General features: G+C 43.3%; 1 protein-coding gene across 4 annotated transcripts in view; it reads left to right on the top strand.

The window, feature by feature from the left end:
* LOC119957332 (scavenger receptor cysteine-rich type 1 protein M130-like) overlaps window positions 1-25,334 on the top strand; it is a 33,016-nt gene extending 7,682 nt beyond the window's left edge. The window contains exons 2-14 of one of the 4 annotated variants that reach the window (XM_038785228.1): window positions 419-442; window positions 1,492-1,806; window positions 3,605-3,919; window positions 5,975-6,289; window positions 8,350-8,664; window positions 13,360-13,677; window positions 13,761-13,805; window positions 13,892-14,209; window positions 18,461-18,571; window positions 20,625-20,732; window positions 23,401-23,511; window positions 23,988-24,119; window positions 24,911-25,334. In XM_038785228.1, the coding sequence (XP_038641156.1) occupies window positions 419-442; window positions 1,492-1,806; window positions 3,605-3,919; window positions 5,975-6,289; window positions 8,350-8,664; window positions 13,360-13,677; window positions 13,761-13,805; window positions 13,892-14,209; window positions 18,461-18,571; window positions 20,625-20,732; window positions 23,401-23,511; window positions 23,988-24,119; window positions 24,911-24,921 (2,438 nt within the window). In that variant the 3' untranslated portion in view covers window positions 24,922-25,334. The remainder of the gene's footprint in view (window positions 1-418; window positions 443-1,491; window positions 1,807-3,604; window positions 3,920-5,974; window positions 6,290-8,349; window positions 8,665-13,359; window positions 13,678-13,760; window positions 13,806-13,891; window positions 14,210-18,460; window positions 18,572-20,624; window positions 20,733-23,400; window positions 23,512-23,987; window positions 24,120-24,910) is intronic. The other 3 variants (XM_038785229.1, XM_038785230.1, XM_038785231.1) reach the window with 3 other exon arrangements.
* The last annotated feature ends 884 nt before the right edge of the window (window positions 25,335-26,218 follow it).

The raw sequence follows: 26,218 nt of genomic DNA, 5'->3' as shown, positions 1-26,218 counted from the left end.
TGGGAGGAAACCGGAGCACCCGGAGGAAACGCAGGCACACACGGGGAGGATATGCAGACTCCGCACAGACAGTGACCCAAACCGGAATCGAACCTGGGACCCTCGAGCTGTGAAGCGATTGTGCTATCCACAGTTCATGCTAAAGGTGGACGTGTGAACAATATTGACTTGTTGCATGGTGTTTGCAGTATTGTTGTTGTATGAAATAAAGAAAAGATCAATCAAAAGTAACCAGAATTATATCTTATGCAGAGTGACGCGATTTCACGCTACCTTAAGGGCAGACATGTCCACTGATAGAGTTCAGCATGAATTGACTTGAGATAAATCGTTCTTCTTTGCAAAGTTGATGTATCCTTCGGATATGTGCATTTGTCTCTTATCTCAGATAAATCTAATTATAAATATTTTATTTCAGACAGATCTGGCATTAGCACGGCAGGTAAGCTCCACCGTTTTCATATCATCTGATACCTTGCTTCTCTAATCATTCACAATGTAACCCAGTCCTGGGGGCACTGTCTGCGTCTTTCTGTTCTCTAATTAACCCGTTTTCCATTTGCCTGTCAATGGATTCCGTGACTGGGCATGTCAAATCCCTGATCAGAGGGTTGCTGCGTCATGTGGACCAGCAATAAATGAGGTATCTGAATAGCCGATTTGGAGTAACAACTAGCATTTGTGCTGGTCACAACGGACCTTCACTTTCCTTGTCAACAACCAGCGCTGACATGGGTATGATAGGTCTATTCAATTCCGGGAATTGGGGGAGTCCGCGGTTGACTGGAAGGAGTGATGGGTATTTTTCCATCCGTACTGCGATATCAATATGTTATGCCTATCATTATTATAATAATATAATCTTAATTGTCACAAGTAGGCTTATTTAAGACTTCAATGAAGATACTGCGAAAAATCCCCTAGTCTCCACATTCCGGCGTCTGTTCGGATACACAGAGGGAGAGTTCAGCGTGTCGAGTTCTCCGAACAGCGCATCTTGCAGGACTTGTGGGAGGCAACCGGAGCACCTGGAGAAATCCCACGCAGACACGGAAAGGACGTGCAGTCTCGGCAGAGACAGTGACCCAAGCGGGAATCGAATCTCGGACCCTGAAGCTGTGAAGCAGCAATGCTAACCACTGTGAAACCGTGCTGCACCGTGCTCTTGCTAGATGATCATTGCAACCGCCCCTACTCCTGATCTCTGGAAAAAGGAATATATTCAGAACTCGTCGATTCTTTGTCCCCGAAGAAGCTGTTCTGGTTTTGGGAACCTCTTTCTGATTCTTGTCCCGTCCAGGAGATTTATTAACATTATCTAGTCGTTATTTCATGCTTAACATTTACTTATTTTGGACGGTGGGTGGGGTTATATAGCAGATAAATATTTTGACTGATACCTCCCTGGTCTGTTGAACAGGGAATAACGTTAAAATTTGAATTGTGTGTTATATCTGCGTGAATATTCATGTTGTTTCTGATGATTTGTAGAGACGGCGATGCTGAGACTGGTCAACGGGGGCAATCGATGCTCTGGGAGGTTGCAGATTTATCGGAATAGACAGTGGGACAATATACGTATTGTCCCATGGGACCTGCAGGTCGCCACTGTTGTCTGTTGGGAGCTGGGCTGCGGCAACCCGCTCTCTCTTACAAAGAGTATTAATTTGGACCAAGGCTCTGGAACCATTATGCGGTGGGATGTTGCATGCAGCGGGATAGAGCTCTCTCTACGGGAGTGCACATCGACGTACTGGAGACGTGAATACGATTCACTATCGGCGTCTTCCAGCGTCACCTGCTCAGGTAAAACCTTTTTTACAGTCACTCATCAGCCGCTGGTTTTGACGGTTGTTCCGTAAAAAAATTGGATGAAGTGTTGTCGTACGACCTAGTTCTTGAAACTGACAATAGTAAAATCATTCTTTTGTTAAAAAACATTTTATTTAAACAATTAGGACCAAAGTATTCAACAAAGTCGTATCACTGAATATGTTTAACAAAACACCCCCGAATGGAAGGTGCAGCTGCGCGGTTCGCTGACTGTAGAGAGCGGAAATTGCCTTTCAACCACAAAAGTCCCCTTCTCTGGAGGACCCTTTGTCATTCTTTAGGAAAATATCTCCTTTCCGGAAATGCGAAAAGCAGGGTGTCTCAACGAGCTTAGTTAATGCGGAATAGAGATTGAGACACTGGCTGGACGCGCCCACATTAAACTGCACTCGTTATCCTTTAGTATGCTTAGCACTCATGCTGGATTTTGGGGCTCTGGTTAACTGACAAATTGGTTAGGTCGCTAGCTACGTTTTGTAATTGGTTTGTTTGATTGGGATGGGTTTTTGGCAGGGGTAAGATCAAAGAACAAAGAATAAAGATCAGTACAACACAGGAACAGGCCCTTCGGTCCTCCAAGCCAGTGCTGAACATGGTGCCCGTCTAAACTAAAATCTTCTACACTTCCTGAGTCCGTATGCCTCTATTCCCATCCTATTCATGTATATCTCAAGATGCCCCTTAAACGTCACAATCGCCCCTGAGTATATCGGAGTTGAGAGCAGGGGTAGGCGAGGTGACAATCAGACCGCTGTGCACAAGCCAACGACAACAACGTTCTGAAAACTAATCCAGACTATATTATTATTTGGCATCAATCTCATTTGTGAAGCTGGAGTTACAATGCTTTACTTCAGCTGCCGTGAGTATTCAGGGTATTTCTTCAATATTTATGATGTGGAGATGCCGGCGTTGGACTGGGGTGAGCACAGTAAGAAGTCTTACAACACCAGGTTAAAGTCCAACAGGTTTGTTTCAAACACGAGCTTTCGGAGCACGGCTCCTTCTTCAGGTGAATGAAGAAGGAGCCGTGCTCCGAAAGCTCGTGTTTGAAACAAACCTGTTGGACTTTAACCTGGTGTTGTAAGACTTCTTACTGTACTTCAATATTTAGGCATCGCTTCAGAATATTTTAACAGTGAAGCTGGCAGCATTCAAAGAGAAGCTTATCCATAATGACAGCAACAATTGAAGAAGGGGTTTTTCAGTCACATTTTTATAAGCTACCGATGACCAATAAATACCTTCCATGTCAAACATTTCATATCCCGTGCTGTTAGAAAATTCACGTGGGAGCCGTTTTGCCTCGGTTTACAAAATCAACTACTCTGCGTCTCATCGTTATGATCGATTTGGCATTTTAAACACTGAGCTGCATTAACACTAATCAGGGGAATTTAACTATTTCAAGCAGGGAATATTCCAGTAACGTAATGCTCCACAATTTCATTTTCCTGAATTATGGTGCCCAAATGTGGAGTAATACTGATAAACTGGTCTGAACATGATTCAGTTTGACTGCAACATCACCTCCTAACTGTCATTTGTCAAACCAGTGAGCTAATATTCAATGGCGCATTCCCGTTTTCCCTGATAAATTTACAATTGTGAGCTGAGGAAAGTTTCTAACAAGGTTCTGTCGTATTCCAATTGTTTTTAAATGTTATGTTCAGCAAATACTGCAACATATATGGTTGCGTAGTTACTTCCATTCCTCAATTCATATTATTCTGTCTTGTTTAATGCGAATGGCCCTCTGCATGCAAAACAGGGAACAACGGCCTCAGATTGGCTGATGGGAAGAACAACTGTTCCGGCCGGGTGGAAGTGTTGCACGGTTTGCAATGGGGTGCACTCTGCGATCGTTACTTTGGTTTGGAAGTGGCCAGTGTCGTCTGTGAACACCTTCAGTGTGGAACGGTGAAGACTATCCCGAGCAGTGCTCAGTTTGTGAAGGGATCCGGACCAGTCTGGAAGGATAATTACAGATGCCATGGGAACGAATCGAAATTGTGGGATTGCACAGTTTCGTCTTCGGTTCAGTTTAACCGTTCCCATGAAAATTCCGCCCATGTTATCTGTTCGGGTGAGTCCAGCCAGTTTCTGCAAATATTAACAATAGCATCACACTGTGGCTACAACCCAGACATAGTACTTGAGGCCTGCTTTGTTCATGCAGGATCTAATGAAAAACGCATTTCACTGAGAAATCCTTTTTCACGACAGCGATGAAGTTTCCACCGATATCTTTTTACACACGTTGTGAAAGCCACCATTTTTCCGCCACCAAAATAGTCAGAAATACATTCCATATTTGTTTGTTTATTCCTGGGCTCTTTGGGAATTTCCCAACATTCCACCAACGAGAGGAAATGACGTTAAATTCAAAACGACTTAATTGGTTTAAAACAAGTGTGAAGTATCCAGTAAATGGATACTTTTATTGTCTCTGTTAATGTTCGTCCAAGTCGCATGTATTGAGCTGGGAACTGCAGCAATTGATTTCAAGTCAAAGTTTCTAGTTTTTAATCACAACACTTCTCAGTAACTGAATAGACATCGCATTGTCCATTTTCCGATCAACCGACAGACCCCATGATTCTCCAGTATGATTTACCTACTTTCATCTGATTTGAAAATTGAATCTGATCGGTTTCTTCAAAGAACTTATGCAATACAGCAGAACTAGACCGTTCCTCCCACCGTGTCTGCTTCGTCATTAAGGCCTACCATGGCTGATTTTTGTGGCTTGTCCTCCACTGTGCCATTGCCTTCAAATGCCACTTGATTCCAAAAATCCTAATTTTTAAAAGGGCAAGTTCCGCAGGATGTACAACGCTCTAAAATGGAGAGATGAAATTCTTGGCAGCACGGTGGCGCAGTGGATTGGCCCTGTTGCCTCATGGTGCCGATGTCCCAGGTTCGATCCCGGTGCTGGATCACTGTCTGTACGGAGTTTACACATTCTCCCCGTGTTTGCGTGGGTTTCCCCCCACAACCCACAGATGTGCAGGCTAGGTGGGTTGGCCATGCTAAATTGCCCCTTAATTGGAAAAAAGCGATTTGTTACTTTCAATTTATAAAAAAAGAAATCGAAAGACTCGTATCATTTGGACGAAAGTCCTATCGCATCATTTCAGTCCAAACAAAGTCTGTTTGTTGTCGGTTCCCTATGCAACGGGGAAGTAAAGTGAGAACACTCTGTGTTTAACATATCAACCCACTTGAGGATCAACTGTTTGAATTATATCACAACAGATTATATTCCTATGTGACTGCAGAAGCCACTAGGGACCTCGTAATTACTGGTGAAATACAATCATCAGGCGCCACTACTGCACAGTCTGCGGATCCATATCACTTCGTAGTTGAATTAAAGTCTCATTCTCGCATCCGTGAACACAGCTCAGCTGCAAAGGGAAAGTTAATCCAAGGAGTTTGCAACACCCCAAAAACAACTGTCCATGTAACTATCTTCCCCTTTCCCACACAACCCATGCCCCACGAACTGCAGCTCAGGCAGAGTGAGTCAAATGTCCTAAATCAGCTGACGTTAATTGTGGATTCGGTTATCTCTGATTGTCGCTCATCCCAAAGTTGTCCACTCGTTTAATAATGGCGCATAACTCGCACATGTATTTCATTAGTCGATTACTTATTGATGTAGTTAGCTAAATTGATGACGGTTCATAGTCAACAAGTTTTGTCACAAAGGGGGAACTCCAGTAGATTTTGGAAAGAATAAACAGGAAGAACTCTACCGGACCCGCCTCGAGCACAACCAAAATATTCTTCAACGCACCAACCACAACCCCTCCACCGACACGCGCCCGAACAAGGGACCTCAAATTAATTTCGCATGTTATTCACAAAACGCGCAAACTTCTGCTCACATTTGTTTTCATGCACGGCAAACATGCAATGGCGGTTATAAAAAGTGTGGAATATAATTATCTGAGCCATTTTCAGTATTAACAATACGTCAGATAACCAGGTCGTAAGTGCAATTGGGGATGGGCATCGCACGCTGACGTGAGCACCAACGACCACAGTTCGGAAAATAATACTCACATAAAAATGTTCCCTTGTTGATGGTAAAATAATGTTTCTATTGCCGTTTTTCTCACCACCGTTCTTCTAGATGAAAGTTGGTCGCTGCGATTGACAAATGGAGGGAGCCGTTGTGATGGGCGAGTGGAGATTTACCACAAGGGAAGGTGGGGCCGAGTTCATGACGCATTCTGGAACCTGAACGACGCTAAGGTGATCTGCAATCAACTGGATTGCGGCGAAGCTATAGCCGCATACAACTCTTCAATGGACGGAGCGGTTGAAGGGCCAGTGTGGATTAATGATCTCCATTGTGACGGAAATGAATCCCATATACGAAGCTGCAACTCCTTCACTTTTAAACCATCGCTCACTGACAGTAGCAGTGTTGGTGTTCTCTGTTCAGGTGAAAAAACAGCGCAAACATGCAATTATTATTCGATATAAATAAACTCCGACCTTTAAAGTGACATAAGTGACAACAATGACTAGAGTTTAGTTCGCAATTGCACATTGCTTCATGGTTTTTGAAAGATTCAAATATTCAGATGTTAAAGAGAGAATGCTGATCTGAGAATCAGGCAACTGAAAGTAAGACAAACAATGTGAAGGAGGAAAGAGTTACGGCACTGAAACTAGGCATGAAGTAAAATGGGCAATCCGAAAATAACTGTGATTTTTTTGCTGGTATGGCGATAGGGTAGGTGACTGGACTTGGAGTGACGCTGGCACAGTGGTTAGCATTTCTTCATCCCAGCGCAAGGAACATGGGTGACATTCTTGCCTTGGATTAGTGTTTGCTCGGAGTGTGAAGTTATTCACCGTGTCTCCCCGGGTGCTGTTTCTTCCCACCATTCAAGATATGAATGCTCCGTGGATTGGCCAAGCTAAATTTTCCCTGAGTGTGTAATGATGACCAGATGGATTGGGGTTGCGGGAGTAGGGCAGCGCGGTGGGACTCGGTTGCCTGCTCGAGAGAGAGAGATGGCCAAATAGCCTAATTTTGAACTGTCGGCATTGTACGCGGTTATGGAGATCTGAAGATAGTAGGTTTTGTGTTTAAGATGGTAAATTATATTACAAACGACAAGTAATCTAATGACCAGGACACTAGTAGGGACAAATTGCTTCTACGCAAAAGAAAAATGAAATTTATGGAGGGTGGAAACGGATTCCAGGAAGAAACTGGGACATCAGACCCGATCGGCTCAAAATAGACCGTGATGTCGGCAAAGTTTAACAATGGTGAGGTTCAAGTAAGTGGTAATTATAAATAAAAGTCTGATGGATTGAAACCTCATGCCTGTTTCAAAACAAAGTGGCAATTTTGAAGAAAGTTTGCATACTGCAGTATCAATATTCAGGCTGGAATTCTACTACCAGATGTCCGATTAAAGCGGTGTCTAATTCAGAGAGACAATTTGACATGTCGTGGTGCATGTGTCACGCTTCTCTGTCAATTGAAACAGACGTTCTGAGGCTGACATGTTTCAAGTTCAAATTGACGTAAATATTATAAACATACATTCAGCGTATTTGGTGAGACGAAGAATTCAGCTGTGGGCAAATATTCCAGAGACTATACCCAAATATTTTTGTTATTTAAACACGGATGAATTGCGCTTTTGTGTTCGGGTATTTGACAATGTGCGTACCAGACACTAAATATGATTGTGAACTAAAGTCCGAAACAGGGCGATAGAGAGGAACGTTGTGAATATATAGAACATAGAACAGTACAGCACAGAACAGGCCCTTCGGCCCTCAATGTTGTGCTGAGCCATGATCACCCTACTTAAACCCACGTATCCACCCTACACCCGTAACCCAACAACCCCCCCCTAACCTTACTTTTATTAGGACACTACGGGCAATTTAGCATGGCCAATCCACCTAACCCGCACATCTTTGGACTGTGGGAGGAAACCGGAGCACCCGGAGGAAACCCACGCACACAGGGGGAGGACGTGCAGACTCCACACAGACTGTGACCCAACCGGGAATCGAACCTGGGACCCTGGAGCTGTGAAGCATTTGTGCTAACCACCATGCTACCCTGCTGCCCTCATGCTACCCTGCTGCCCTAATGTATGCTTAACAACAATGTAAACAGAAGGTCATAATCAAATTGTCTAATGATTAATAAAACAGGCCAGGAAATAGACGAAATGCTATAACATACTTGCGTTACAACAAATTCAATGGACAGTACAAATATATGAGGCTTGTTTGGCATGGAATTGGCAAACTGGAGGAGAACTTTTTCCGAATTACTAGCAAGAACTCATGACTTATTTTCCACATTTATTGTGATATGATATGGCAAATGACACTTTAATGGCGTTAATTTGTGGCAGGCAGTCTAAGACGTCAGATTTTAGTTCGACCGGAAAAACAAAGTAGGTTGGATTAAGTGACTACTTTCATTGATTAGAAGAATAACCATCTTGAATTATTATCCATCAGATCATAAGCGGTTGAGACTATCGGACAGTGACAGTCCATGTGCTGGCAGAGTGGAAGTTTACTACAATGGGTCCTGGGGATCAGTCTGTGGCGATTCCTGGGATCCAGCCGACGCTGCCGTGGTTTGCAAACAGCTGGATTGTGGGGATGCCGTGAACGTGACATTGCCTGGTTCGTGTGCAATGGTCTCAGAGCCGATTTGGTTGGATGAATTGAACTGTTCCGGTCACGAATCATTTCTATGGGATTGTTCCTCTCAATCGTGGGGTAACCACGACTGTATTCATAAATCGGATGTGAGAGTCATGTGTTCAGGTAGGGCGCCCTCAACTGTGTGATTCTCTGCATTTACCAAAACAAAATGGCACAGTGAGACAAATATGTGGAAGCAGAACAAAAATAAGTGTGTTCTGTACTAGTGTGACGTTTTTCCGGCAAAAAAAGCGTCATCCCAAATAAGTGCATCTGATAGGTTATTTCGATCACTTTGTTCACCTGTTCTTTTATATCTTCACCTTAAATTGTCCCGCTGGGGAGCATTCGAATTGCCTGCAATCCTGAATACACATTCCAATTCCCCTATGGGCAACACCTTATTCTCGTAAGCATTCTTTTAATTTTTTCACGTCTACCTATCGCTAAAACACTTAGTTTTCAAATCTGCTACTTACATAAGTACGTAAAACGAGGAGCAGCAGGAGGCCATATGGTCCTTCCAGCCTGCTCCGCCATTCAATGCGATCATGGCTAAACTTTTATGGATTCAGCTCCACTTTCCCGCCCGAACACCAGATCCTTCAAAAAATTTTCAAAAATGATCTATCTTTAGCTTGAAACCTTTTAATGAAGGAGCCTCAATTGCTTCACTGGGCTGGGAATTCCATAGATTCACAATCCTTTGGGTGAATAGGTTCCTACTAAGGTCAGTCCACAATCAACTTCCCTTTATTTTGAGACTATGCCTCCTAGTTGTCTTTCATCCGCCAGTGGAAAAAAACCTGCAAGCATCTATCCTTCATAAATGCCTTCATAACGTTATATGTTTCTCCAAGATCCCCATCCCCCCCACACCCTTCCAGTTCCAACGTGTACAGACCCAGTCTACTCAACCACTCCTCGTAATCCAACCCCCACAACTTTGGGATCAACGGAGTGAATCTCATCTGCACACCCTACAGCGCCAATACGTGCTTTCTCGGGTAAGGAGACCAAAACTGAACACCAATACTCGAGGTGTGGCATCACTAACACCTTATCCAGTTGCAGAATAACCTCGCTAGACTGAAACTCCATCCCCCTTGCAATGAAGGACAATACTCCATTCACCTTTTAATCACCTATTGCACCTGTGAACCAACTTTTTGCGGCTCATGCACTAGGACACCCAGGTCCCTCTGTACAGCAGCATATTTTAATGCTTTATCATTTGATAATAATCGTTTGCTGTTATCCATACCAAAATGGATAACCTCACATTTCGTAACAGTGTATTCCATCTGCCAGACCCTAGCCCATTCACTGAAACTATCCAAGTCCCTCTGCAGCCTTCCAGTATCCTCTGAACCTTCTGCTTTACCACTCATCTTCGTGTCGTCTGCAAGCTTGGACACATTGCACTTGCTCCCCAACTCCAAATAATCTATGTAAATTGTGAACAATTGTGGACCCAACACTGACCCCTGAGGGACACTACGAGCAAACCAGAGAAACACCCATTAATCCCCACCCTTTGCTTTCTATTAATTAACCAATCCTCTATCCAAGCTATTACTTAACCCTTAACGCCATGCATTATTATTTTAATTAGCAACCTTCTGTGTGGCCCTTTATCAAAACCTTTCTGGAAATCCAGATGTACCATATCCATTGGCTCCCAGTTGTCTGCCGCACTGGTAACGTTCTCAATAAATTGCACTAAATTAGTTTGGCACGACCTGCCCTTTATGACCCCATGCTGCGTCTGCCCAATGGGACAATGTCCATCCAAATGCCTGGCTATTTCTTCCTTGACGATAGATTCCACCATCTCACCTGCTACTGAAGTTAAGCTAACTGGTCAAGAATTGCCCGCTTTCTGCCTACCTCCTTGTTTAAGCAGTGGTGTCACGTTTGATAATTTTCAATCCGCGGGGACCACCCCAGAATCCAGTGAATTTTGGCAAGTTATCGTGAGTGCATTTGCAATTTTGCTCGCGATCTCTTTTAGTACCCTAGAATGCATTCCTTCAGGGCCAGGAGATGTTTCTACTTTTGACCCCATTAGCTTGCACATCATTCCCTCCTCAATGAAAACAATCGTCTCAGCGTCCTCAGCTGACACAGCCTCATTTCCATCAGTGACTGGCATGTTATTTGTGTCTTCCACTGTGAAGACAGACCCAAAACACCTGTTCAGTTCCTCAGCCATTTCCTCATCTACCATTAAATCTCCCTTCTCATCCTGCAAAGGACCAATATTTACCTTAGCTACTCTTTTTTGTTTTATATACTTGGTGAAGCTTTTACGATCGGCTTTTATATTCAGAGCACGTTTACTCTCATAATCTCTCTTACTCTTTTTTATAGCTTTTTTAGTAGCTTTCTGTTGTCCCCTCATTATTTACCAATCTTCTAGTCTCCCACTAATCTTTGCTAGGTTGTACGTGTTCCTTCGATTTGATACTCTCCCTTATTTCCTTGGATGTCCACGGTCGATTTTACCTCTATCTATCGTCCTCCCATTTTGTTGGTATAAACGTTTTCTGGGCACTGTGAAAAATCGCTTGGAAGGTTCTACACTTTTCCTCAACTGCTTCACCATAATATCTTTGCTCCCAGTCTACCTTAGCCAGCTCTTCTCTCGCCCCATTTAATCTCCTTTGTTCAAGCACAAAACACAAGGGTTTGATTTTACCGTCTCACCCTATCTGTATTTTAAATTCCACAATATTGTGATCGCTCCTTCCCAGATAATCACTAACTATGAGATTATCAATCCTGTCTCATTACACTAGATCTAGAATCGCTTGTTCCATCATCTGTTCTATTACATACTTCTAGGAAGCTATCGTGGACACTTTGTATAAACACCTCCTCACGGCTGCCTTAGCCAACCTGGTTAAACCAATCGCCATAAGTATTTACAGTACAGAAGGATGCCATTCCGCCCATTGAATCTGCAGCAGCTCTTGGAATAAGCACCCTATTTAAGCCCGCACCCGCAACCCTGTAATCCCAGTAATCGTTTTGTTTAGGGCAATGTAGCATGGCCAATCCACCTGACATGCACATCTATGGACTCTGGGAGAAAACCGTAGCACCAGAAGGAAACCCACGCGGACACAGAGAGAACGTGCAGCCTCCGCATAGATAATGACCCAAGCCGGGAATCAAACCTAGGAGCCTGGAGCTGTGACACAACTATTCTAACTACTGTGTTGCAATGCCGCCCTTTTTTAATAGAATTTACAGTGCTGAAGGAGGTCATTCGGCCCATCGAGTCCGCTCCGAGCCTTCGAAAGAGCTCCTTACCTAATCCCATGCCTCCGCCCTATCCCCATACCTCCAACGTATCACCATAACCCCAACTAAACTTTTTTGGTCACTAAGGACAATTTAGCATAGCCAATCTACCAGACCTGCACATCTTTGGACGGTGGGAAGACACCGGAGAACCCGGGGGAATCCCATGCAAACACGGAGAGAACGTGCAGAAACTGCACAGACAGTGACCCAAGCCGGGAATGGAACCTGGGACCCTGGAGTTATGAAGCAACTGTGCTAACCATTATTCTACCACGCTCACATGTTAATTAAAAAACATGATAAATGTTGTATAATTTCTACACGTTTCAGTTATTTATTTGTTCATTGCCCAACCGAAAACATTTTCTGAAACTGCTAACGAAATGTCTTCACAAACAACAATCTATGTTCATATGCACCTAATAGTCCTTTATTTTCCAAAAAGTATGAAGTTTATTTTAATATTGCAACCAGTATTTCCTATTTTAGTACTAATTCACTGTTGCCACATACATTTGTCCACTTTTGACTCATTCCCTTATTTTGTTGCCATCATTTTTGGTAACGACAGTGGCCCCAAATTTTCTCCTCGAATAACATGTTGTCTTTATACTTCGGCTCATGAAGTCAATATGGTTAATGTGAATTTGAAGAAGCAGTTGCATTCATATTTAACGCCGGAACACACGAAGCTCTACTGATCAGAAAACAACTGCTAATCTGACCACCAAATTGGTCATGCTGTCAAGTTGATTATGTCCTCAGCTATTCATAGAATTCCCACCTCGTGGAACATATGTGTATATGCTGAGCCTCATAGTCCCACTCTCTCAATGTCTCACAGACACGCGGGCAGACGCACACATACACACGCACACACACATACACACATACACACACACACACACGTTAAACCACGGGATTTCAGTTTTGTCACTAAATTTGCTTCAGTACTGAGGCATGGTTTTTGCATAAACTCAGATCATTTACGCAGGCTGCAGCTGCTGAACTGTCCCGGTCTATTCGTTGTGCAAACTTTACAGATAGTTCAACAAGGTTTACCGAGAATAGCGATACTATTTTTTTATCAAATCCGTGTCACTCATTATAATAGAATAGAACAGCACAGCACAGAACAGGCCCTTCGGCCCTCGATGTTGTGCCGAGCAATGATCACCCTACTCAAACCCACGTATCCACCCTATACCCGTAACCCAACAAGCCCCCCCCCCCCCCACTCTAACCTTACTTTTAAGGACACTACGGGCAATTTAGCATGGCCAATCCACCTAACCCGCACTGTGGGAGGAAACCGGAGCACCCGGACGAAACCCACGCACACACGGGGAGGACGTGCAGACTCCGCACAGACAGTGATTAATTGTTCATTGTTGCGCGAATACCATCATTCGTTTTACATTAACTCTAAAATAAATATCGGTGCAACGTCTGCTGTAGAGAAAGAACATATTTCATTGGACACTTGTGATTTGTTTTTATCGCCAGAACATAAAGGAATACGGTTGATGAACGGAGAACATCGATGTGAGGGGAGATTAGAAGTATTCTACAATGGGAAATGGGGAACAGTGTGCTCGGAAAAACTTGGTGGCCATGAAGGAGCAGTGATCTGTAATCAGTTGCAGTGCGGCCCACACGTAAAATTTGTCTTCGATTCTTCGTCTTTCGGAGCAGGTTCCGGCCCCATTTGGGTCAGTGGTTTGGAGTGCAATTCACATGAGTCGACCGTTTGGCAGTGTCAGGCAAAACCGTGGGGTCAACATAATTGTGATCACGGCGAAGATGTCGGTGTTGTATGTTCAGGTGATGCAGGGGATGAGATGGCGCGCAGGTATGTTTGGAAATGCTGATTTCACATGTATTCAGCCTGTTCCTCTTTTCAACAGAAAGTGCAGTGACAATGGAGCAGCGCCAATGCGTTAGCGGATCAGGTGATTCCTTATCTTGAATATGCCAGGTTACTGAGTTGTACTGTTCTCTCATTCTACATTAATAACACAAATGATTTCCTTCGCAGATCTCGGTCTAGAATTGCGCCTAGTTGGCGGGAACACAAGCTGCTCCGGGAGAGTGGAGATATTGTCCAATCAGCACTGGGGCTCGGTGTGTGACGATTCCTGGGACATGGCCGATGCCAATGTTGTCTGCAGACAGCTAGCTTGCGGCTCTGCTCTTTTGGCCCCAGGAGGGGCCGAATTTGGAACGGGTGACGGTGATATAAAGCTGGATGAGGTGAGGTGCACAGGGAGCGAATTATTTCTCTCTGACTGTCCTTCTGCATCTGCAGCTGCAACTGACTGTGATCACAAGGAAGATGCCGGTGTGATTTGTGCTGGTAAATATCGCAAATGGATACGTCCCAGCGTTCAGCAATACGCATAGTTTTCCAACGTAAAGAAAAACGTTCTTTTTTTTAACCGGAATCCCACAATTGAAAGTACATTATTTCTTGAACGCGAGTGGCACGGTTGCCCAGTAATTTCAGAGCTCTAGGGTCTCAGGTTCGATCCCAGGCTTGGGACACTGTCTGCGTGGAATCATAGAATTTACAGTGCAGAATGAGGCTATTCGGCCCATCAAGTCTGCACCGACCTTGGAAAGGGAATTCCATTTAACCTCACACTTCCAACGTATCCCCGTAAGCAAGTCACCCGATCTAACCGTTTTGGAGGCTAAGGGCAATTTAGAATGGCCAATTCACCTATCCTGCACATCTTTGGACTGTGGGACGAAACCGTAGGAAACCCAAGCAGACACGGGGAGAACGGCCAGACTCCATACAGATGGTGACCCAAGCCTGGAATAGAACCTGGGATCCTTGAATTGTGAAGCAACTGAGATAAGCACTGTGCTATCGTGCTGCTCACTTTTTAAAAGAGACCAGTCTGCACATTCTCTCCGCGTCTGCCTGGGTTTCTACCCGGTGCTACACTTTCCTCCCACAGTCCGCAGCTGAATTGGCCATGCCTAATTGCCATTAATGTCCAAAAAACCTCGGTGGGGTACTAGGTTACGGGGTTGGCATGGAGGTGTTGTCTTAAGTAGGGTGCTCTTTCCAACGGACTTTGCGGACTCGATGGGCCGAATGAACAAAGAACAAAGAAAATTACAGAACAGGAAGAGGCCCTTCGGCCCTCCCAGCCTGCGCCGATCCAGATCCTTTATCTAAACCTGTCTCCTATTTTCCAAGGTCTACTTCCCTCTGTTCCCGCCCATTCATATACCTGTCTAGATGCTTCTTAAATGATGCTATCGTGCCCGCCTCTACCACCTCCGCTGGTGAAGCATTCCAGACACCCACCACCCTCTGCGTAAAAAACTTTCCACGCACATCTCCCTTAAACTTTCCCCCTCTCACCGTGAAATCGTGACCCCTTGTAACCTACACCCCCCCCCTCCCACTCTAGGGAAAAGCTTGTTGCTGTCCACCCTGTCCATACCTGTCATAATTTTGTAGACCTCAATCAAGTCCCCCCTCAACCTCCGTCTTTCCAACGAAAACAATCCTAATTGTGCGGGTTCGGCGGATTGGCCATGCTAAATTGCCCGTAGTGTAAGGTTAATGGGGGGATTGTTGGGTTACGGGTATACCGGTTACGTGGGTTAAGTAGGATGATCATTGCTCGGCACAACATCGAGGGCCGAAGGGCCTGTTCTGTGCTGTACTGTTCTATGTTCTAATCTACTCAACCTTTCTTCGTAGCTAGCACCCTCCATACCAGGCAACATCCTGGCGAACCACCTCTGCACCCTCTCCAAGGCACCCACATCCTTCTGGTAATGTGGCGACCAGAACTGCACGCAGTATTCCAAATGTGGCCGAACCAAAGTCCTATACAACTCTAACATGACCTGCCAACTCTTGTACTCAATACCCCGTCCCATGAAGGCAAGCATGCTGTATGCCGTCTTGACCACTGTATCAACCTTGGTTTCAACCTTCAGGGTGCAATGGACCTGAACTCCCAGATCTCTCTGCACATTAATTTTCCCCAAGACCCTTCCAATGACCATATAGTCCGCTCTTGAATTTGATCTTCCAAAATGCATCACCTCGCATTTGCCTGGATTGAACTCCATCTGCCATTTCTCTGCCCAACTCTCCAATCTATCTATATTCTGTTGTATTCTCTGACAGTCCTCCTCGCTATCTGCAACTCCACCGATCTTAGTATCATCTGCAAACTTGCTAATCAGACCACCTATACCTTCCTCCAGGTCATTTATGTAGATCACAAACAACAGTGGTCCGAGCACGGATCCCTGTGGAACACCACTAGTCACCCCTCTCCATTTTGAGACACTCCCTTCCATCACTACTCTCTGTCTCCTGTTGCCCAGCCAGTTCTTTATCCATCTAGCTTGTACACCCTGAACCCCATACGACTTCACTTTTTCCATCAACCTGCCATGGGAAACCATATCAAATGCCTAACTGAAGTCCATGTATGCGACATCTACAGCCCTTCCCTCATCAATTAACGTTGACACTTCCTCAAAGAATTCTATTAGGTTCGTAAGACATGACTTTCCCTGCCCAAAACCATGCTGCCTATCACTGATAAGTCTATTTTCTTCCAGATGTGAATAGATCCTATCCCTCAGTATCTTCTCCAACAATTTGCCTACCACTGACGTCAAGCTCACAGGTCCATAATTCCCTGGATTATCCCTGCTACCCTTCTTAAATAAAGGGATAACATTATCAATTCTCCAGTCCTCTGGGACCTCACCCGTGCCCAAGGATGCAGCAAAGATGTCTCTTAAGGCACCAGCTATTTCGACCCTCGCTTCCCTCAGTAACCTGGGATAGATCCCATCAGGTCCTGGGGACTTGTCCACCTTAATGTATTTTAGATTACCCAAAACTTCCCCCTTCCTTATGACAACTTGACCGAGAGTATTTAAACATCCATCCCTAGCCTCAACATCCGTCTTGTCCCTCTCCTTTGTGAATACCGATGCAAAGTACTCATTAAGAATCTCACCCATTTCCTCTGAGTCCACGCATAAATTCCATCTTTTGTCTTTAAGTGGGCCAATCCTTTCTCTAGTTACCCTCTTGCTCCTTACATACGAATAAAATGCTTTGGAATTTTCCCTAACCCTGTTAGCCAAAGATATTTCATGACCCTTTTTAGCCCTCTTTATTGCGCGTTTGAGATTCGTCAAAATTTCCCGATATTCCTCCAAAGTTTCATCAGTTTTGAGTTTCCTCGATCCTTTGTATGCTTCCTTTTTCATCTTAGCTAGTCTCACAATTTCACCCGTCATCCATGGTTCCCTAATCTTGCCATTTCTATCTTTCATTTTCACAGGAACATGTCTGTCCTGCACTCTATTCAACCTTTCCTTAAAAGACTTCCAAATTTCAAATGTGGATTTAACCTTAAACAGTTGCTCCCAATCCCCAATCCCTAGCTCCTGCCGAATTTTGTTACACTCTGCCTTTCCCCAATTTAGTACTCTTCCTTTCGGACCCCTCTTGTCCTTGTCCATGAGTATTCTAAAACTTACGGAATTGTGATCGCTATTCCCAAAGTAATCACCGACTGCAACATCAACCACCTGGCCGGGATCATTCCCAAATACGAGGTGCAGTATGGCCCCTTCCCGAGTTGGACTACTTACATACTGCTGCAAAAAAACTCTCCTGGATGCTCCTTACAAACTCTGCTCCATCTACGCCTCCAACACTACACGAATCCCATTCAATGTTGGGGAAGTTAAAATCTCCCATCACAACCACCTTATTGCTCCTACTTTTTTCTATAATCTGTCTGCATATTTGTACCTCTACTTCATGCTCGCTTTTGGGAGGCCTTAGTAAAGTCCCAACAATGTTACTGCACCCTTCCTATTTCTCAGCTCCACCCATATTGGCTCAGTGCTCAAATCCTCCATCATGCCCTCCTTAATCACAGCTGTGATATCATCTCTGACGAGTAATGCAACTCCTCCACCCCTTATACCTCCCTTTCTATCCCTCCTGAAGCATCTATACCCTGGGATATTCAGTTGCCAGTCCTGCCCTTCCCTCAACCAAGTCTCAGTAATACCAAGAGCATCATATTCCCAGGTACTGATCCAAGTCCTAAATTAATCTGCCTTACCTGCTACACTTCTCGCATTAAAACAAATGCACCTCAGACCACCTTTGCGTTCATCATCTCTTCCCTGTCTACTCTTCCCCTTAGTCACATTGAGTTGATTTTCTTTAGTTGCTGCTTCTTTACTGACCTCTAACTTCCTAATCTGGTTCCCATCCCCCTGCCAAATTAGTTTAAAACCTCCCCAACAGTGTTTGCAAAAGCACCCCCTAGGACATTGGTTCCAGTCCTCCTTCTGAACTGTAAATTCTAATTTATGATCAATATTCCCGTGTCCAAATTGTTTCTCATTACTGAATAGTGCTGTCAATATTTCAAGACTTATCAATCCCATTGATATTCTGTGCATTGGTATTATTTTTATACTTATCCTTTTATTAATTTATGAAAATGGAAAATTAACAACAACAAAAATCTTGTTGGACGCTATTATTTTCTAATTAATATAGTAATTTATATTTGATTCTTCAACTTAGATCCGGGAATCACTTCCATCCCGTTGGCCTTTTGTGTATCACTGGGGGCGATTTTAACCTGCGAATTGATTGCACTGACGGCGCTAATACAGAGAAAACGAACAAAAAGTGGTGAGCCTTAAATCCGGTCCCTGAGCTAAAATTAATTGTTGATATCGGGCCATATCGCGTTATTTTCATCATATTTCCACTCAGTGACATTCGACTTGTTGGAACATATCTTAACGTATTTTTGGAACGCCATTTAATTATCTGTACTGGCCGAATCGGAAATGTGTCTACTTTGGAAAGAGGTGTGTGTTAAAACATCCACCTTTATTGCTCCAATCCACTTAACGTCACACGCGACTTCAGAATGTGTATTTGTTGTCTCAGTTGATAAGGCATTTTATTCTAGCCGTTTGGACTGTGCCTTCAAGTTTTTTTCCGTGCATCTTCTGCACTCCACTGGATATACTTTCCACTCCAGCAGTTTATGTGTTCAAATCATGGTATAATCATACAAACCCAACAGTGAAAAAGCAGGCCTTTTCGCCCATCAACTCTGCACAGTCCATTGAAAGAGCCCCCAACGAAGATGCCCCCCCCCCCCCATAATGACATCCGCTGTCCGACACAAATCTGAACTTCAAGTAACAATTTCAAATGGCCAATACACCTTATCTGTACATCTTTGGACACTAAGGACCAATTTAACATGGCCAAAACAACTAACCTGCACATCTTTGGACTGTGGGACGAAACCGGAGCACCCGGAAGAAATCCTCGCAAACACAGGGAGAAAGTGCAACCTCCAAATAGTCAGCCAAGGCCGGTTTTGAACCCGGGTTCGTGCTGTGAGGCAGAAGAGTCTCCGTGCCGCTCAAAGGTCCGGTTTCGATCCTCCTCGGTATAATCTGCGCAATATTAATGGAGATGAAAGTTTTCATGAAATTACTGCATTCAATAATGATTATTCTACAATCCGATAAATTGACCACATTGGGAATCCGACAACGAACTGAACACGAAGACATCTCACACGGAAATAAGATATGTTGAACAATTCCATCTGCCCTTTCCGCAGATGTTAATGGAATTGCAATATTTCCAGACGAATGCCGCCAGTCTCTATCTATTTTACGCCCTGTCTCCCTCTGACTACACCACTATTTCCTCGGCACAGGTGTGTATAAAACATACACACATAAACCCACATTCACTCACACAAAGTAACACACACAAACACAGCCACAAACGGTAACACCACACACAATCCCACGTTCCCTCTCGCTGATGTGCACACATAGATGAATAGGAAGGCACACTGATACCCAGCCTCAGAAATACACAGCCCAAACTGCCACACAAACAGACAAGCACACAGACACACAAGCAAATATAGGCACAGACATATGCACATGTAGATCGATACCCTCAAGTAATGTTGCAAATAATCTCTTCCACATTGAAATGAATTTGCCTTTTCGCTTACATCGAAACAACAGAGTTGTTGGCGCCACAGTGGCAAAATGGGTACCACTGCATCAGTGAATTGGAACCAATTCCGGCCGTGGATGACAGTCTGTATGGAGTTTTTACATTTTCCCCTGAATTGGTGGATTTCCTCCTGGTTATCCGGTGTCCATTCACAGTTCGAAGAAGTGCAGATGGATGCATTCGCGATGCATAATTTTCCCTTACTTACACAAAGATTTGCAGATTACGTGGGGTTCCCTGGAGAGTGGAAGTGAACATGGGTGGAGTTATATTTCAGATAGACCGTGCAGACTCAATGGGCGATATGACCTCCTTCTGCACTGTTGGAAATCTATGGTACTATTGTTCATACATTTTTGGCAGTCAAAATTATAAATCAAAGCAGAGAATGCTTCAAGTACACGAGTGGTGCGCCACCATTTGTAGAGAGATAAACGGAGTGAACATTTCAATCCAATATTAGCTTCGTCCTTCTGGGATAGTACATTCATCGCAAAAAATATTTTCGTGCCTCTGTCCATGTATGACGCCATAGCCGCTGATAATATCCAGCATTTCCTCTTTTGCTTTCGTGTCTTTCACTTGATTGTCATCATTGATGCGATTGTTTTATTTAATTAGCAGACCTTTCACTATTAAAAGACATCGAACAGAATAAACAATCCGACCAAATTCTATTCAACAGGTGCTGTGACTGACGACAAGCATTCACTTGCTGGAACAGACCAAATGTTTTATGAAGAGATTGAAAATATACCACAAGGCCGCCTTTCCTCTCAGATGCTTTCCACAGGTTTGTATGATCCTTTTCAACGAACTGACACTGACTAATGTCATATTTTACTAAATATTACTGTTCACCTCGTAACTTGGATTGATAATTTATTGTCCTTTTGTCAACATTCGGTTTGGAGGATTAGACAGTCAACAGCAGAATTTGCACCCCTGCAGATTTTTAACCATTCCCTTTATCATTTCGTGTTAGCACCACGCAAAGTAGCGGTGCCCATTCTCAGATCAGTTGATTGTATTAACAATGCAGAAAGTCGTTGATTGATTACAATGTAATGGAAGCACACTTTTGTTGAAATATTATTTGACAACTAATGATACAAGTCAGGTGAAGTTTGTAGTATGTTTCCGTGCGAGGATCTCAAAGAAATCACTCAACGTTCAGGCCTGGTCCTCGCATCAAACTATTCATTTCGCCGACGGGGAGATGGCGTCTGTTAAAATCCCAGACCATCTATCCACCGAAGAAAGGAAACCATTCATTGTTATATATTTTCTGAACAGCTACACAGCCCATTTCGTTTGGACCTTGTCCAATTGTATTGATTATAGACTATATGTAACATTAGTTATATATTCAATTAAATTTGACATTACATATAGTGGATTGGTACCTTACCAGCCCCTAACTTCATAAAGAAGTAACTCATACTAACTATGAAAGTTATCTCTCCTGCCTGAATCTGGAGACCTTAAACTGGCAAAGATGAAAAATGTTCCTTATACTTTTCCGTGCATGCCTCCCTTGCCTACCCAGAATCTCCAATGTCTGTTTCCCATTCAATGACTTCTTATCAATCATCCGAGTCTCCCTGACTATCTCTGCTGTCCTCAGTTAAATGATGTTAATTACACCAGTTTGCAACATAAACCAGCTAATGGTTGTTTAGGAATGTGGCTAATTCAGCTGAAGGCCATTTGGGTCTTTAGTATTGATCACTCAGCTAGCAGCCATTTTGTGTAACTTCTTTTAATTGTATGTCGGTGCTTTCTGATATTAGTAATTCTTTGGTTATAAAATCACACGCATTGTGTATACACTATCTATTCCTACAGATTGCCTCTTATACAGGCATATTTTGTTTAAAAACCTTCCTTCTAAATCTGACTTAAAAAAAAATGAATATAAATCAGAGAAATGGGTAGTGAAATGTTGGAACAAAAATATGGGGAGAATTTTAAGGGGCGAAAAATTAATTAGTAGGATGATTGCGGTTAAATTAGATAGTGTCGGTGAGGAATTGGAAGGAGGTAACTGAATTATCCTCAAGCGCATGGGATAGGGGAACTTGATAAGGTGGATTCAAAACTGACTTAGCTGCAGGAAACAGACGGTGATAATAGGGCTCCTTCACTGGCTGGAAGGCAGTGTCCAGTGGCGTTCTGCAGTGATCAGTGCTGCTTCCCTAATTATTAGTTTTGGTATCAATGACTTAGGTGCTATATCGGTGGTATGAGTAGCCTGTTTTCGGATGACACAACCTTTGGCCGGTTGTTTAACAGTGAGGCTTAGAGTGTTTCGTTACAGGAAGAAATAGACGGCATTGTCAAATGGGTAGACATATTTCAGGTAGAATTTAATCGTGAAAAGTGTGAGGAGTAACACTTTGGAAGGAGAAATTTGACTCGGACATATTTAATGAATGGTACCACACTGGGAAGTCGTGAGTATAAAAAGACATTGCCGTCTTTGTAAATAGATATCTGCATGCAGAATGGAAGGTGAATAGAGTGGTAAAATGCATATGGTCTACTAGCCTTTATCAATCATGGCGCAGATTAGAAAGGTAGGAAGTCATGTTGGTGTTATATGGAACATTGGCGAGGCCGCAGCTGGAGTAATAGGTGTAGTTCTGGCTGCCACATTATAGGAAGGATGTGATTGCACTGGAGTGTGTGCAGAGGCGTTTCGCCAGGATATTGCTTGGAATGGGACAAAGAAGACTGAGGGGCGACCAGACGGAGGTGCACAAGATTATGAAGGGCGTGAACAGGGTGCATCGAGGGCAGCTGTCCCCCTGAGTTGAAGAGTCGGTCACGTGGGGACACAGGTTCAAGGTGAGGGGTGGTTCAGGAGGGAATTCAGGAAAAACCTTTTTACCCGTACTGTGGTGACTGTCTGGAACGCACTTCCTGGGAGCCAGGTAGAGGTGGGTTGCCCCTCTTCCTTTACAAAGTACGACGCCTTGTGGAGACCAAATCAGTTAGCGCTTTTAACACAGAAATATACAGGTTCTTGATTATTAAGGTGTCGGGGGTTAAGTTGCGAAGACAGGAGAACGGGTGTGAGAACAATATCAGCCATGATTCAATAGCAGAGAAGACTCGAAGGGTCGAGTGGTCGAAATCTGCCCCTATGTCTTACGGTCTCAAAGTTCGAGGCTGTGAACAACTTGCTGACAAATGGGATTAGAAGTGGCCGATCGGGTGCCTTTCATGAGGCGGTACCACCTCGATTCGACGATAGGTCTTTTCTGCACTGTATTCTGTACTGTGTTTCTGCGAAAATGATGTGAGGCAATACATTCTTATAAATGTGTACAGCGTCAAACATTGTGATTCATAATGCCAATGGTGTCTCCGTTTCCGCCTGTGCAGCTACGACGCTTCATTGCCTCCAACACCACATTTTTTCCGAAAACATTCTTTTTATTTTTGCTGTTTTCTAGATTGTCTTTCTATTGACTCCCACAAACGTGTTGAATATTACAGCAGTTCTTGTTTGGTTGACACTGATCACGTGTCAGAAGATTCTGAAGAGTACTCCTCCAGTATTATAGGTGGGTTGAATTTCGTCTACTAAGATTAATTTGTTACTTCACACTCACTACTCATTTTTTTAAAACCCAAAGATGAATGGAACACAGCGCCAAAGATATTTACCATTGAAGACTGATTGTTGGCTTCAAATACTACTTAGAATCATTCGAGTGTAATATAATATTATTCAGTGTGCAATGATTGATGGAGAGGAATTGCGTCGTCAGTTCAGTTTATTTGCTCACAGGACTCTGCATGTCGTGCAAGCTGAAGTGTATCCTTGAGCTGTAGATTATTTAGTGGGATCAATGTAACATTTCAATGGAAAATAAAAGAGTGTGACACAAAATGGTGGAATCATTTACCACTGCACCTGGATACTTTCGTGCAGTAGTTTTCTCAGGCTGCACCACCTCGGAATGGTCGGATTCAAGGATATAATTTCAACTGTTTCGATTAAGTAATTAGCTTTAGTGACGATAACTATTTCCCGCAGGCCCGATTCCAGTCGATTACGATGATGTCGAGATTGGAGAAGTAGATCCTCCGGTCTGCCACTTGTTTTTCGAAAGTTGTCCTGATTATCGTTCCGCACAGATGAGCGACGGCCGTGATCTCTCCACTCTCGGTGCGTTGTACAGTTGATCAATTCTGTAGACAACCGACATCTCTACGGAGTCGAGTGACGCTGATTCGTTCATTCCAATAAACCACGTTGATTGCGCTGTTAGATTTAAATTCCTATTGAGATTCCGCGGTATGTTGTCAACAATGTGTCAGCTGTTGTGGAGACGGATTTCCAATGTTATTCGCTATGAATTCGAGCCACTGTTTGGACTCGCCTGCGTTACATTTCAGCTCCAATTTTGATGCAACTGATCCTGGTGACGTTTACCTTCTGTGAGCTAACCGCCCAAACCAACATGTCCCGGTTGGCAGCAAACAACTCTGAATACAGCATCGACAGAATTTCTAATCGTATCAACCATCACAAACATAACCCTTTATGACGCATTGTCATCCTATTATGAGCCGAGTTTATACTTCGTCCCACAGTTAATCCGTCATTACATGTCGAGTAAGAATGAAATAATCACAACACTGAAATTTCCGCTGCCAATGGGAAACGGGTTTGTAAAGATTCATATGGATAAAAAATAGTTTGTTCATGTCCCAGTGGTTATGCCCAGAGCTTAGAAGTTTCCAGTTCCTCACCTTTTTATAATCTGATAAACTGGAGAATTCTCAACTGCCGTTGTTGCTGTGAGTCACCCGGAGAACATGCCATATTTATGGTAACATTAAAATGCTGTTTCTCTTGAAACTATTCAGAGTTCTGAAGCAAACCCTGAATGTGATTAATTTGCTGAAAGTAAATATTGTTGTATCCCTCTCAGACCGTCTTCATTATCTTCTCAGGTAAACGTTAGCGTCAGATCCAGCATCCCAACCTGTCTGGTATGTGGTTCACTTGAGCGAATATTCTACATTAAATCGGAGGAAGTGTCCATGAACATTTTCAACAATGCCGTCATTTCGAATATACTTCACGTCCTGTTGCAGCATCAATGATCAAAAGATTATATCAAACACTCATACATTTCGATGACTGATATGCCTTACACGCTTAATTAGTCTGAAAGAATCTGCTGAATGCAAACTTGATTAAAAATTATGTATGTCGAGTATTACACTTTTTGCATTGAAAATGTTATGTCCGGATACGTATGGACGAGCCGATCCTGTACTATAATTCGACAACTCAGGAGTATTAATGAGAGTTTATTCGAAATTTATGGAGAGAAGCGTGGACAAGAAATAAATGAATTTTTAATTATTTCGTCACTTTCTTCAGCAGAAATTCTGTGACAATCTCCAAATAGAGAACCGAAATACTTCGTATTTTCATTGTGATTTGATACAAACTAAATGTGCTGAAAATCTGTTTGGTAATCCGTAACTAACGGTCCCACAGTCGATATGATAAAACGTGTTATTCCTGCATTTTCTGACAAGTGAGAATTTGCAACCATAACACGCGGACTCAGACAGAGGGAAAGAAACAGACGTTCCATAGGCATAGTGCACTTCCTGTTATCGATATGGAGCTTTGAAAAGCCATTCGAATAAAGATCAACCAAAAGTGTTTCAAGTATAGTTGATCAACTTAATATAATCAGTAAAATTTAAGTACGTGTTAATAAAGCGTGGCAGTGCAATCCTTCGTCCACAATTACCTGATAGAAAGCAAGCAGATGGGAGGAATGAACGGTTCTTTGTTCTGGGGGAAGCAATCAAGCGGTCTAATCCCGATTTAATGTTGTCTCATTACAGACACACGTCTGCGAAAGTAAATTGATATGCCGGTGAATGAAAGAATGGCAAATTTATTCACATCCCATGACAATATGTTGCGTAAACAGACCCCAATTTCACGTTCTGCTGATATATTTTTTTGAGAATATTGTCATTCATTTCTAGCCTCAGCGAAATCTAATTCTCAGATTATTGTTCCAGACAGACAGGGAGGATTCAGGCTGATCTATCAGGTAATTTCCCTTTCACATTACCTGGGAACATACTTCCGACGCCCATATCATTGTATTTAGAAATGGGTGACACGTGCCCTTTGCAATTAAAACAATTGATCAGTTATCATTCAGAATGGGATTGCATCCAATAGATTCTTAGTAAAGACATTAAATTTTAGTTGATGGCTTTTTCATA

Source organism: Scyliorhinus canicula, chromosome 26 (assembly GCF_902713615.1).
Source record: "Scyliorhinus canicula chromosome 26, sScyCan1.1, whole genome shotgun sequence".
NCBI lineage: Eukaryota > Metazoa > Chordata > Chondrichthyes > Carcharhiniformes > Scyliorhinidae > Scyliorhinus > Scyliorhinus canicula.
Note: the sequence above shows the minus strand (reverse complement) of the source record. Positions and strands in the feature narration are given on the sequence as shown.